This window comes from Dama dama, chromosome 10 (assembly GCF_033118175.1).
Source record: "Dama dama isolate Ldn47 chromosome 10, ASM3311817v1, whole genome shotgun sequence".
NCBI lineage: Eukaryota > Metazoa > Chordata > Mammalia > Artiodactyla > Cervidae > Dama > Dama dama.
This window is the reverse complement of record NC_083690.1, coordinates 34,524,965-34,540,268: the sequence shown is the minus strand read 5'-3', so window position 1 is coordinate 34,540,268 and position 15,304 is coordinate 34,524,965. Positions and strand designations below refer to the sequence as shown.

The window sequence follows — 15,304 nt, the reverse complement described above, 5'->3', positions numbered from 1 at the left end:
AGGATGGAAAGTCAGACGTACACCACATCTGCTTGATTTTCCTGAGATGCTGGCCTAACATCTTAATGGGGAAAGGTCAGTCTCACAGGACTTGCTTCCAAGAATGTAAGTGGGCTCCTGGTGATGGGTGCTGCCTCTTTGAGAAATCTCTTGTGAATCATGTGCGGAATTTTGCCTTCTTCTCTTCCGGTCAGTCACCTTTATCCTCACCCGTGTCTGGTCTGTGGGCACCAGTCTATTTCCCCAAGATCTCACCATGATGCCCAGAGTATTTGTGTATCACCTTTGTTGTTGTTGTTTAGTCTCTCAGAACATGTCAGACTCTTTTGCGACCCTATGGACTGTAGCCTGTCAGGCTCCTCCATCCATGGAATTCTCCAGGCAAGAATACTGGGGTGGGTTGCCATTTCCTCCTCCAGGGAATCTTCCCAACCCTTGCTGCCTTAATGCCTTGTGTGTTGGGCGGAAGCTTGAGCTCACTCAGCACCGAGGAGACTCCTGACTCACCTTGGGTTTGCTCTTTGGACACTCTCTGACTTTTTCATTTCAAAGATCATTCTGGACAGAAAAGACAGAAGCAAAAAATAGGCGTTTATCATCAATATGGCATCATTGCTGAAAGCAGCATGCCCATCCCTGCTTGTTCTTTTGACTTTTTGTGTGATAAGGTAGCCCTTCTGGGGGGCTCCAAACATTTTCTGGAATTCCCATCTCATTTTGGCTTTAGCTTTCTGGTCTTGCTTGCACACACAGGCATAGGTAACCCATGTGCCCACGCTGCTTTCTTTTCTCATGTGAAATTGCAGAGTCAGGACAAGGAAGGAAAGAATAGGAACAGGAAGAGGATGGTCTTTATCTCCCTATGAACCGTTAACTCTTTAGCGACAAGATCCACCTTCACATCGCATCTCCAGTGGCACCAGTATGGTATCTTGCACGCAGGCAGCTGGTCCAGGTCCAGGGATCATGCCCATAGCCTGGGAAAGACCCACCTGGCTTTCTATAGCACAGTCCTACAGCCTAGATGGCAGCCCTGCCCTGCATATAGTAGGTATTCGGTCAAAATCACAATTCCTCTGTTGTTTTCTTCCTTTAAAAAAAAAAATGATTCCCACATACTATAAAATTCACCATCTCAACCAATGTAAAGTGTATTAGTTCTGTAGCATTTCATACATTCATGATGTTGTATGACCATCACAGCTATCTAATTCAGCACATGTTTTTCATCATTCCAAAAGGAAATAGTGTACCTGTTCAGTCGCTCCCCGTTCCCCCTCCTACCTGGATCTGGCAGTTAGCAAACTGCTTTCTGTCTCTGGATTTGCCTATTCTGGATCTTTCATATAAGTGGAATCATACAACATGTGACATTTTGTGTCTGGCATCTTAGCATCATGTATTTGAGGTTCATCCCTGTTGTAGCATACATCAATTCCTCTTTTTGCGTGTTTTTATCATGGTAAAAATGTATATACCGGGACTTCCCTGGTGGTCCAGTGGCTAAGACTCTGAGCTCCCAATGCAGGGGGCCCAGGTTTGATTCCTGGTCAGGGAACTAGATCCCACGGGCCGAAACTAAGCGTGCCGAAACTAAAGATGCCATATACCACAACGAAGATCGAAGATCCCTCTAAGACCCAGCACAGCCAAATAAATAAATAAGTACGTATATTTTGAAATCTCCATATCATAAATTTTACCATTTTAACCTCTTTTAAATGTACAGTGTGGTGGCATTGAGTACTTTGACATTTTTGCATGACCATCATCACCAGCCATCTCCAGAACTTCTTCGTCTCCCGGAACTGGAACTCTGTCCCCATTCAATCTTAACTGTCCCTGTCCCCCCTCCGCGCAGCCCCTGGCAAACCTTGTTCTATTTCTCTCTGAACGTGACTCTGCCAGATTTCTCCTAGAATTGGAATCCAACAGTGCCTGTCCTTTTGTGACTGGCTCATCTCACTCAGCCTAATGTCCTCGAGGTTCATCCACGTGGTAGCAGGTGTCAGAATCTCCTTCCTTTCAGGGCTGCATAATATCCCGTTGTGTGAATGCACCTCGTTCTATATACCCGTTCCTCTGTGGATGGACACTCGCGTGGCTTCCCCCGTTTTTTTCCACCTTGAACGCTTGTTTCTTTAGCTATTCTGGGTGTTTCACAGCCCTGGCCACCCTGCCCCCAACACTGGTTTGTACGTCTCACCAGTTACAGAGCTGAGGGACATTGTGAATCCTTTATGCCCTGCGTCTTTGGATCATGCACTTGGAAAGAAGATTCTGGAAACTTTTGCAGGATTGCAGACTGGGGTACAGGAGGTAGATAAGAGACCAGACCAAGTTACAGGCGCTAACATGACCACCTGCCTCATCTGTTTACCCCAAACTTCCAAACCCGATGCGGTGAGGGTCGCAGTGTGTGCGCCCACCCCACCCCGCCTGGGTGCCGGGCATCCCCGAGGTCCTTGGTGGTGGCCACTTGTGGCTTTGCTGAGCAAATGCTTCCCACCCACTGAGTGCCCTTGTCATTCCTTCTGTCTCCTTTCTGTCCCACTTTGCTTTTTCCTCCTGCCCTGCCTGGTCTCCGGTTTTTCTATTCTTGGCCCGGGTGGTGGGCCCTCTTGTTCCTGGCGTTGGGGACCTGCCACCAGCCCCCACCCCCCACCCCTCCCACCGGGCACATCCTCGGTGCCTGCCCCTGCCATGAGACCTTTGCGAGCCAGCCCGGCCTTGGCAGACTGAGCTCTGGGCCCTGCCAGCAGCTGTGTGCGTGACCCGGACGTGGCCAGCTGCCCCCGCAGCCCCGGCCCAGGCCTGGCTCCCCACAGAAGCAAGGCCTGAAGAGTCCCCGTTGGCGGCCACTGTCCTGAGGGCGCAGAGGACGGCGGGGGGTGCCGGGGGGGTAGGCTGGGGAAAAGCAGCCCTTCCTGCCGTGCCTGCTGATAATCGGCTCTCCGGAACCAGCCTGGGACATAGGGGCCAGCTGGGTCAGGAAGTGGTGTACAATGCAGCTCTTTCAAGGGAGACGCTGCGCGGTCTTAGGGCCTGTGTGATTCCGGGGGAATCTGGAGGACAGTCTGTTCTTGGAGGATGTTCTCTAACCTGGGCCGGAGGTGAGCAGTGGAGCTCCAGACTTCCAACCCTCTGCCCGGGGTTCGGTCCCCCCTCCCTCCAGGCATCACCCAGCTCCAAACCTGATTATTTCCTTCAGAGGAGAGAGGGGAAGGAGAACAGATTTCCTTAGGAGACCATGAATCACATTCCTGGTGCTTTTTAGAGGCAGGCTCACCGGGAAGCAGTCATTAAGTCCTTAATGATTTGATGATTTATTAAGACTCCGTCCTGCCTTAGCAGCTGCCGGCCCACGAGGGCAGAAGCCAGGGTCCTCACCCTTGGGATTTTAATCTCAGTGTGGGAGGTAAGACGATATGCTTGTTGTCAAACGCATGAAGAGAAGCAGGAATTCAAAAAGAAAAAAAGGAATGAATTACAAAGGATTGTCCGTTGAAGCTTTGTGGTGATCTAAATGGTAAGAAAGTCTAAAAAAGAGTGGAATGTATGTGTACGTGTGACTGTACAAGAAACTAACATAATATAGTGAAGCAACTATACTCCAATAAAAATTAATTTTTAAAAATGATTGGCCAAAGTGGCCTGGCAAATCTAAAGGAGAGATTCAAATTGCCAACATTCACTGGATCATAGAGAAAGCAAGGGAATTCCAGAAAAACATCTACTTCTGCTTCATTGACCATGCTAAAGCCTTTGAGTGTGTGGATCACAACAAACTGAAAAATTCTTAAAGAGATGGGAATATCAGACCACCTTACCTGCCTCCTGAGAAACCTGTGTGCGGGTCAAGAAGCAACAGAACCTTACATGGAACAACTGACTGGTTCACAATTGGGAAAGGAGTGTGACAAGGCTGCATGTTTTCACCCTGTTGATTTAACTTATATGCAGTGTGTGCATACGCGTGCTAAGTCACTTCAGTCATGCTCCGCTCTTTGTGACGTTATGGACTATAGCCTGCCAGGCTCTTCTGTCCATAGGATTCTCCAGGCAAGAATAATACTGGAGTGGGTTGCTATGCCTTCCTCCAGGGCATCTTCCTGATCCAGGGATCGAATCTGTGTCTCCTACTGCTGGTGGATTGCAGGTGGATTCTTTACTGCTGAGCCACCAGGGAAGCCCCTATGCAGAGTACATGTGTGAAATGCTGGGCTGGATGAATCACAAGCTGGAATCAAGATTGCTGGGAGATATGCAGATGATACCACTCTAATAGCAGAAAGTGAGGAGGAACTAAAGAGCTTCTTGATGAGGGTGAAAGAGGAGAATGAAAAAGCTGGCTTAAAACTCAACATTCAAAAAACTAAGATCATGGCATGTGGTCCCATCACTTCATGGAAACTAGAAGGGGAAAAATGAAATCACAGATTTTCTTTTCTTGGTCTCCAGAATCACTGTGGACAATGACTGCAGCCATGAAAATAAAAGACGCTTGCTTTTTGGAAGAAAAACTATGACAAACCTAGACAGGATACTAAAAAGCAGAGTCATCACTTTGCCGACAAAGATCTGTATGGTTAAAGCTATGGTTTTTCCAGTAGTCATGTATGGATGTGAGAGTTGGGCCCTAAAAAAGTGCCAAAGAATTGATGCTTTTGAATTGTGGTGTGGAGAAGACTCTTCAGAGTCCCTTGGATTGCAAGGAGATCAAAACTGAAGCTGAAACTCCAATAAAGGGCCACTTGACGTGAAGAGCTGACTCGCTGGAAGAGACCCTGATGCTGGGAAAAATTGAAGGCAGGAGGAGAAGGGGCAGAGGATGAGATGGTTGGATGGCATCACCAACTCAATGGGCTTGGATTTGAGCAAACTCCAGGAGTGAACTCCACTGAAGGACTGAAGGACAGGGAGTCCTGGTATGCTGCAGTGCACCGGCTCTCAAAGAGTTGGACACGACTTAGCGACTGAACAACAACAAAGAGAGGTTTCCATGCCTCTGCCTGTACACTTCTTTTTTTTTTTTTTAACTTATTTTTGGCTGTACTGGATCTTCATTGCTGCGTGCAAGCTTTCTCTAGTTTCAGCAAGTGGGGCTTCTCTTGTTTTGGAACATAGGCTCTAGGCACGTGGGCTCGGTAATTGTGGCTCATGGGCTTAGTTGCTCTGCCACGTGTGGAATTTCCCCGGACCAGGGATCAAACCCCTGTCTCCTGCACCGGCAGGCAGATTCTTAACCGCTAGACCACCAGGAAAGTTCTACTTGTATACTTCTAAGAAGAGGAAATTCTCTCTTTTATGAGACAGCTTTAAACTTATCCAGAAACGGCCTCACAGTACTTCTACCCATTGGTCTAGTTTTGATCCCTGGAGTTACTCCTCCTTCCACATATCCACCTTTCAGAATATTGATATTCCTCTAAAATCTCTTCAGGCCCCATGTGCATCCCAGTCTAGGTCACTCTCTTCTAGAAGTAGCCTAGTTTGTCAGTTTCCTTGATAATGTACAAAGTCTAACACTGAATAGTGTTTTACATGTGAATTTATCTTCATAGAGTTAGAACCATCCCCTCCCTCATTTTGAATACTGTGCTCCTTTTAATACATCCGGAACTCAGACTTGCATTTTGATCAGCCACACCACAGTGGTGCTTTTATTAAGTTAGCAGCCAAATAAAACACCTAAATCATTTTCACAAGTGCTGCTCTGAGTCATATCTCCCCTGTACCCTCTTTAGACCTAAATATAGGGAGCTTCCTTTATACCTGCTGAATTGCATCTTATGAAGTTTCACCCATTTTTCCAGTCTATGGACATCATCTGTGGTGTGGAGGGTGTGGCTGGTGTGGGGCTTGTTATCCAGAGCCTGGGCTGTGGAGCCCCACCTCCAAGTCTGAGTTCTAGCTCTACACTGGCTGGTGGAGGGGTCTTGGCGATTTACTTGGCCTTCCCCCACCCCACCCCAAATATTTATTTTCCTGCACCGAGTCTTAATTGCAAATCTAGGTCCCTGAAAGTGAAAGTCGCTCAGTCATGTCTGACTCTTTGCTGTTGCAAAAGGGACTGCAAAGGACTCTACAGTCATTGGAATTCTCCAGGCCAGAATACTGGAGTGGGTAGCCTTTCCCTTCTCCAGCAGGTCTTCCCAACCCAGGGATTGAACCCAGGTCTCCCACCTTGCAGGCAGATTCTTTACCAGCTGAGACACCAGGGAAGTCCATGACCAGGGATCAAACCCTAGTTCCCTGACCAGGGGTCAAACCCAGGTTGGGAGTGTGAATTCTCAGCTCAGCTGAGGGAAGACCTGGTGGCTCAGACAATAAAGAATCCGCCTGCAATGCAAGAGACCTGGGTTGAGAAGATCCCCTGGAGAAGGGAATGGCTACCCACTCCAGTATTCTTGCCTGGAGAATTCCATGGATGGAGGAACCTGGTGGGCCACAGTCCATGGGGGCTGAAAAGAATCAGACAAGACTAAGTGACACTTTCACTACTGTGAAGTCCTTATTTGGCCTTTCTAAGCCTTGGTTTCCTCATCTGTAAAATGAAGATGATTAATACTAATACCTACTCGCAGGATGTAGAGTATAAGACATTAATGAGATAATTCATACACAGTACTTAGTAACATAGGGTCTGGTAGTAATCACTCATTTGCAGCCATTATCTGGATGATCATAACCACTGCTACTGCTGGTTCATGTCCTTGATCTTTTAAAAATGGCTGTTTCTCACTGCCCCCTCCTGAAGCCTGTCGGTCCTTGCTGACAGTGACCCCTCAGTCTGAGACTCCTGTCTTTGTTCTGTCACCGGCCCAGCTCAAATCCTCTGCGGCATCTTCAGTTCTTCCCTCTGCTGTAACTGGGAGCTCCTACCGGCCAGTCCTGTTGTAATTGTTTCATAGCCCGTCTTACATCCAGTTCTTTCCATTTACACGTCCACCCTTTAGGTTGAGGGCTTTATTTCTTCACTTCTCTGTTATTCATAGCTGCTTCCAGGACTTTCCCTGGTGGTCCAGTGGCTAACACTCTGAGCTGTCAATGCAGTGGGCGTGGGTTCGATCCCTGGTCAGGGAACTAAGATCCCACGTGGCACCCCCCCCCCAAAAAAAAAAAATATATATATATATATATATAGCTGCTTCCTTCAACTCTTCCTCCAGCTGCTTCCGTCCCTTCCTGCCCAGCACGAAGCCCATTGCCCACCCCCACCCCCCGCCCCCACTGAGTGCTACCTCCCCTTCTGCTTTTATCCCCACTTCCGTCCTTGCACATGTGTGGCCCTATGGCCCAACTGGTCCTCATGTTCCAAGCTTTTCCGGAGCTGGGCTCCAGGATCTGGCCACTTGAACAGTATGACCTTGGGCAAGTGGGTGACTTAGCCTTTCTGGGCAGCAATCATAGATGCCCCTACGAGATGACTCGTAGGCAGCGTCAGTGAGAGAAGTCAGTGAGTGGCAGGGGAACGACAGACAGGTAACCCCCTTCTTCCTTTGTTAAAGTTTCCCTGAGCAGCATCACAGTTTCACAGGACAGAACATTTTCAGTTTTCTCACACACACAGTCTAAAGTTACAGACTCATGATATATTATTTTATGTAGCTTAAGGGAATTTAAAGGTTGTTTTTGTTTTGTTTCTTTGTTTTGTAAGCGAGGCTCATACTGACCACAATTTTGGGCAACTGGTCTTTGATCTGTAAGTATAAACAGATATTTGTGGACTAAATCTAAACCCCACCCATCACAGGCCTCTCTAGAGGCCCTGACTCGGCTTCTAGCATTTCCAGCCAACAAGGATTTCTCTTTTTCCATCACAGCCTGTGCAGCTGGCTGTCTCAACCGACCCCCTAGGACTTGACCACGTCCAGTTCATACCGTCCTGGATTTGAGACCTTACATTTATTAGGTCCCTTATAATTCCTTATGAATGCAGGCAACCTTTAACGGCTCAGCAAATGTGGCCACTTTGCCCAGAGGTCTGTCTGCAGCCAGGATCCCATCATTGTGTCAGAGCCAGGAGAGAAACATAGTTGAAAGCGTATGACTCGTCTGAGGAAGTCTGAAGGAAAGGGAATGGCCTGGGCCAGGCCTGGAAGCAGAAGCCGAGAAACCGGTTCAAGGAAGGACTTGTGATGAGAAAGCTGGAAGCACTGAGCCTCCAGAGGACGCAAGTGCTGCCTCAACGGGAGATTTGGGGCAATAAAATTTTTAAGCCCTAATGTTGCCAAAAGACCCTGATGCTGGAGGGATTGAGGGCAGGAGGAGAAGGGGACGACAGAGGATGAGATGGCTGGATGGCATCACTGACTTGATGGGCATGGGTTTGGGTAAACTCCGGGAGTTGGTGATGGACAGGGAGGCCTGGCATGCTGCGATTCATGGGGTTGCAAAGAGTCGGACACGACTGAGCGACTGAACTGAGCTGAATGTTGCCAAAGATGCTGGTAAACACGTGAGATTTACTTATTTTCCTAATATTTTATTTATTTATTTGGCTGTGAAGTGAACTGAAAGTTGATCTTTGCAACCCTGTGGACTATATAATCCATGGAATTCTCCAGGCCAGAATACTGGAGTGGGTAGCCTTTCCCTTCTCCAGGGGATCTTCCCAACCCAGGGATTGAACCCAGGTCTCCTGCATTGCAGGCGGATTCTTTACCAGCTGAGCCACAAGGGAAGCCCTTAAATGGGTCTTAATTGCAGCATGCAGAATCCTTTTTTTTTTTTTTTTTTTTAAAAGAAGTCGAAGAGAGGAGGCTTATTTTATATATTTTTTATTTATTTATTTATTTTTGACTGTCCTGGGTCTCCATTGCTGCACAGGTTTTTCTCTAGCTGTAGCAAGCCAGGGCTACTCTCTAGTTGCAATGCACGGGCTTCTTGCATCATGCGGGATCTTTAGTTTTGGAATGGGAACTCCTAGTTGCAACATGTGCAATCTAGTTTCCTGACCAGGGATTGAACCCAGGCCCCGTACATTGGGAGCTCAGAGTCTTAACCCACTGAACCCCCAAGGAAGTTCTGGGAGTAAACTTCTTACTCCTTTCTTGCATCATCTCTTACGTGAGATTCTGTCTGGACTGGTCTAACCACTGCACTGACAGCCAACAGCTGTGCTCAATGGCGCCCCCTGCCTGTGCTGTAGAGAAGAGGAAAGGGAGTGTCCACCATCTCCTTGTCCTCAGGGAGGACTAAGCCCGATGGGGAAAGGATCCTGTGTTAGTCTCTTGGGGCTGCCACAACCAATTACCACGTATTGGGTGGCTTAAAACAATAGACATTTGTTCTGTCACAGTCCTGAAGGCCAGAAGGTCAAAATCAAGGTGCCAGCAGGGCCATGCTCCCTTTGGACGTTCCATCCTCGCCTCTTCCTAGCTTCTGGTGCTTCTGGTCTAGCTTCCTAGGTTTTGGTGGTGGTCCTTCGCATTCCTTGGCTTGTAGGCACATCCCTCTGGTGTCTGCCTCCATCTTCACATGGCTTCCTTCTCCCTGAGTGTCTGTGTCCCTGGGTTTTCACATGGTTTTCTTATAAGCACACCAGTCATGCTGGACTTAGGACCCACCCTAATCCAGTAAGACCTCATCAACTATCTCTGCAAAGACGCTATTTCAAATGACATCATGTGCACAGGGGCTGGGGGATTTGAACTCCCAACGTATCTTTTCTGCGGAGACACAATTCCACCCACAACAGAGCTTGTGCTGTTAAAGAATTTGAGTCTGGCTCACAGACCTATGCCTTGTGAGACTAACTTGCGGTTACCGAAGGGGCTGTGGGGGTGGTGGGGGGAGAGAGAAAGTCAAAGTCAAAGTGAGGTTGCTCAATCGTATCTGACTCTTTGCAACCCTGTGGACTGTAGCCTACCAGGCTCCTCCGTCCATGGGATTTTCTAGGCAAGAGTACTGGAGTGGGCTGCCATTTCCTTCTCCAGAGATAAATTAGGAGTTTGGAATTAACATATACACACTACTATATATAAAAATAGGTAAACAAGGATTTCCTTGGTGGTTCAGTGGTTAAGACTTGGCGCTTCCAATGCAGTGGGTGCCAGTTCGATCCCTGGTCAGGGAACTAAGATCCCACATTCCACGGACAACTAAGCCCATGCACTTGTATGCCGCAGTGAAGACCCAGTGCAGCCAAAAGTAAAAATAAAAGAAAAAACAAAAGAAGTGATCCTTAAAATTTTAGGTGTGATCATATTAATAGTATGATAGTTAATATTCAGAGTCTTTTTTTCCCCTTAGAGATTTTTACTGAAATATTTACTGGTAAAATAGCATAACACCTGGGATTTACTGCAGATAATCCAGGAAGCAGGGGAATCAGTAGCCAATGGTAAAAAGCAAAGGTCAGCACACCAGGCATGTGCTCAGTTGCCAACTCTTTGCGACCCCATGAACTGTAGCTCGGCAGGCTCCTCTATCTGTAGGACTTTTCCAGGCAGGAACACTGGAGCGGGTTGCCATCTCCTTCTCCAGGGGATCTTCCCAACTGGATTGAACCCACATCTCCTGCATTGGCAGGTGGACTACTTACCACGGAGCCACCAGAGAAGCCCCAGAACACTAGAGGCGCCGGCCAAATCCAGACCACCTCCTGACTTTGTAAATAAAGTTTTATTGGAATGCAGCCACAGTCGTTCATGTCTGTTTCGCTGAGGCTGCTTTCTCACTCCAGTGGCAGAGTTAACATTTGCGATGGAGACCTTGTGACCTGCAGAGGCTAAAATATTTACTAACTGCCTCTTCACAGAAAATGTGTGTGACCCCTCATCCCTAAGAAAGCATGTTTGGCTACAAGTTCATAATCATTGGTGCTGGGGACCGACTATATGAGGACTTATTAGATGGACCATTACATTGATGTGTGCTTGGACTTTTCCATGATGAAAAGTTAAAAACAAAAGTGAAAAACGTGGAGCCAGTGATCTCACTCCTTATACTCTATTCCTTGGAAATGAAAGCATCAGTTAATAAGGATATATATATATATAAAAGAATGTTTACTGAAAGAGTTTAGTGGAAATAAATTTCCTCCCAGTACAGGTTGCTATAAATCACATCCACCCACACTGTGGAATATTATGTTATCTTTTTAAAGAATGAGCTGGAGTTTTACCGGTTCACTTGGAAAACATTTCATGGGATATTTTCAAGTGAAAAAGCAAGATGTAAAAAAGTCTGTGCATGACAGTCCCAGTTTTATAGGACAGTGACAAAGTTAACCCTTCAGAATGTGGGAGTGTGTGTGTGTGTGCACGCACGAGGGTACATGTAGGGTGTACGTGTACGTGTAGGGTACATAACAGGTTGTTAACATGAGTTGGAATAGAATGACATTTGTGGAAGGGAGCAAAACAGAAAAAGGCTGTTACTTCAAAAACCAGGCTACCTGATACCATCCTCTGTGTGTGTATGTAGAAATTATATTTATGAGTGTAATGTGCTTTGCTAACTTCAAAAGAGAATTATGATTTTGAAAACAACCGGAAAGGAGTGAATATTTGTCATGCCTTATAAGTAAGAAAATAAAAGGGAGTTTGGTTGGAAGTTGGAAGGTGCCCAAGAGCAGGGAGACAAGAGAGGAGAGTGACCACTGTGGACCGAGCCAGCTAGGGGAGGCTCCGTGGAAGGTTCTAGCTGCGGGAGGGTGGGGGGGGGTGTGAGTCCGGATGGTCTTTGAGCCACAGCCCCTCCCTGATCTCAGCGCCTCTTCCTCCTGCTCCCGGAGAAATAATGTTTCCCCGGGGGATGAAAGACATCCCTTTGTGCAGGCTTTAATTGGCATGTTGTTGTGCCAAGTGAATGAGTGGCAGGCGGGCACAGCAGCTGGGCACAGCCAATGCCAGGCAGCAAAGCCCGCTGCCTTAGGACAGCCCGGGCCAGCTGGCCTGGGAGCGCTGCCCGCCTCTGCCCCCCACGGTGGGGGGTGGGGGCCGGGCCTGCAGGGGGACAGGGGGACGGGGGTCTGCGGAGAGAGAGGAGTCATTGGAGGGAGGGGAAGGGGCGGGGCATCTGGGAGGGTCTCAGCCACTGTCAGAAGCTTATTCATCTCATCCTCCTTTCCCCTCCCCCCCCACCTCTTGTTTTTCAGACTGTCAGCATCAATAAGGCCATTAATACACAGGTAGTGGCCGTCAAGGAAAAACACGCCAGAAATATCCTTTTGGAGGTTGCTCCGAAGACCGACCCCGAGGGGAATCAACTCAAGGGGACAGAGGTCAGGGCGAGGCGTCCTTGCTCAGCTTCAGGAATGGGCATCCCCCCTCCAGCCAGGCTCCTGCAGGGTCTGAACACTGTGGGTTAGCAGCAGCTGGCTTCAGAGCCCACAGCCCGTCAGGGTGGAAGGGACCACAGCAGCCATCCAGCCCAGTCCCGCTCCTCTCCTGTGACTTAGCTTTGCAGAACTGCCAAGACCTTTGAAGTTACTCTCCTTTGAGATGTTTCCTCGGGGCACCGGAGGTCTTCTCCCCTGTATCATCAAAGGACTCTGGCCCTGCACTTTCCACCCTGACCACCCCCTTGGGGAGCTGATCAAATGCCTTTCTCTGAGCATGAAAGCAGAACAGCGATGTGGGCGGCAGTGGTTGGCCTTAAGCTGACACAGGGGCTCTACCATGGAATTATGAGCCTCTTGAGTGAGTTGGTTCAGCCCAAACTGGAGGGAAGAAGATGGGAAGGTCAGGACGGACTAGGGCAGTGGTCCCTAACCTTTTCGGCACAGGGACCGGTTTCATGGAAGACGGTTTTTCCACAGACAGGGAAGGCGGTGGTTTCAGGATGATTCAAACACATTACATTTACTATGCTCTTTATTTCTATTATTACATCAGCTCCACCTCTGATCATCAGGCATTAGATCCTAGAGGGTGAGGACCCCAGGGTTAGGGGACTGATGATTTGACCCCCACCCCCTGCCATGCAGAGTTGGCAGAAGCCTCAGCTTCCCCGATGGCTCAATGGGTAAAAGAATCGGCAATGCAATGCAGGAGCCATGGGTTCGATCCTTGGGTCAGGAAGATCCCCTGGAGGAGGAAATGGCAACCCACCCCAACATTCTTTCCTGAAAAACCCCATGGACAGAGGTGCCTGGCAGGCTACAGTCCAAAAGGTCACAAAGAACTGGACACAGCTGAGCATGCACGACAGGACTGGGCGGCCACCGTCAGGGGCCTGTGGCTTTGGAGAGAAGTGCAGGCAGCACTCTGGCCAGTGGATCCCTCGGGAACTGCTCTTGAGATCAAGTCCAGGTGCCAGAGGGCTGATCCCCAAAGACCAGAGGAGAGGCTGCCAGTGGCCGAAGCCTTTGTGTTTGACGGGACGGAGCAGAGGGCAGGGGGAGGCTGGGCTTCTCTCTGGGCTGGGAAGCTCCTTCTTGCCAGGGTTCAGCAAGGTGACTGCCCCACAGCTAGTCAGGTTGGAATAGTCTGTCTTGAAGCCATCCCACCCCAGCCCCTCTGTGCAGGAGACCCGCCAGGTTAGAACGCCAAGGAAGCATGGTACTGCAGGGGCGATGCCCAGGAGAGGTCAGGCCCCCAGGAAATGTTGCTCACAGCGCGTACTGCTCTTCAGCGGCAAGAAAGCATCTTGTCTTGAGTGGAAGATGCTCTGGTTGGAATTAGGGCTTTGCTCCAAGATGGGGCTATAGAACCCCGACCGGGTACCCCAGAAACCTGGCCCAGCAGTGAGCCTCGCCAGACCCTGCCCTTTTACACCCTTGTTGCTTTACTGAGTCAAGAAAACCAAACCAAGAAAAGCCTTCATTATTAGTGTCTTCCCAGATGGCTCAGCGGGTAAAGAATCTGCCTGCAGTGCAGAAGACACAGTAGACGTGGGTTTGATCCCTGGGTTGGGAAGATCCCCTGGAGAAGGAAATAGCAACCCACTCCACTATTCTTGCCTGAGACATCCCATGGACAGAGGAGCCTGGTGGGCTACAGTCCATGGGGTTGCAAAGAGTTGGACACGACTGACTAATGCGTGAATTAGTGTCCCAATAGAGTTACCCAGGCCTGACCCTTCCCTGTGAAGAATACCAGTCAGTCAGTCTGGTGTGAGATATGAAGAGAGAGACAGCTGTCATGGGCCGGCATGCCCCCTGAATGCGGTGAGTACAGAGAGCGCCAGGGTACACCTTGCCAGGGAAGCACCCTGGGGCAATGGGAGGGACCTGGAGGAAGATAGCAGAATCCCATCTCTCCGACTCGCTCTGGGACCTTGAATGGGCCCGTTGAGGCCTCTGCGACCCTTAACTCCCTTGTCTGTCAGATGAGAGTGTCGGCCAAAGAAGCTTCCAGAAGCTAAAATTCCAGCTCTGACTTTCTGGGAGTCTCTCTGCCTCCCAGTTGCTATGGAGTGAATAAACATTGAAAAGATCCCCTCCACGCAGTTAGAGTTTTAAAGCCTAAAGATCTCAGAGAACATTGATTCTTTATAGGTACCTTTTTTTAAAATTGGAGTATAGCTGCTTTGTATAGTTGTGTTAGTTTCTGCAAAGTGAATCAATGTTCAGTTCAGTCGCTCAGTCGTGTCCGGCTCTTTGCGACCCCCATGGACGGCAGCACGCCAGGCTTTGCTGTCCATCACCAACTCCCGGAGCTTGCTCAGACTCATGTCCATCGAGTGTGATGCCATCCAGCCATCTCATCCTCTGTCATCCCCTTCTCCTCCCGCTCAATCTTTCCCAGCACCAGGGTCTTTTCCAATGAGTTGGTTTTTCGCATCAGGTGTCCACTCCTGGAGGGCTGGGGAGTGGATCTTATTTTTCTTTATATCCCCAAGTCCCTGACATGAATTGGATGCATTAAGATGCTTTTTAAATTAAAGACAGAGGGGTCTACTTGCCTGTTTCCACGCCGTCGTGCCCAGCCGGCTCCACGCCTGCCCTGGCTCCTGTTTTGGCAGATGGCTCTTGGGTAAAGGGCTTCCCTGTTGGCTCAGATGGTAAAGAATCCGCCCGCAACATGGGAGACCTGGGTTCAATCCATGTGTTGGGAAGATCAACTGGAGGAGGGAATGGCTACCCACTTCCAGTATTCTTGCCTGGAGAATCCCTGTGGACAGAGGAGCCCAGTGAGCTACAGTCCATGGGGTTGCAAAGAGCCAGACATGACTGAGCGATTAAGCACAGCAAAGGAACCACAGTCTGCCTCGAGAAGTCATCTCAAGAGAGGGGAGGGGGCTGTCTGTCTCTCCTCTTCCTTCCTTCTAGTCCAAGGGGGCTGTGCTTGAGGTGAAACTAAGTTATTTCAGAAATCACTCTTTTAAGAACAAAGGTTGGGGACTTACCTGG

General features: G+C 49.0%; 1 protein-coding gene across 3 annotated transcripts in view; it reads left to right on the top strand.

Moving 5' to 3' along the window:
- The window catches only part of HIP1 (huntingtin interacting protein 1), a 134,044-nt gene that overhangs the window by 72,297 nt on the left and 46,443 nt on the right, over positions 1-15,304 (top strand). For all 3 annotated transcript variants that reach the window (XM_061153443.1, XM_061153442.1, XM_061153444.1), the window contains exon 2: positions 12,107-12,170. In XM_061153443.1, coding sequence (XP_061009426.1) covers positions 12,107-12,170 — 64 coding nt within the window. The remainder of the gene's footprint in view (positions 1-12,106; positions 12,171-15,304) is intronic.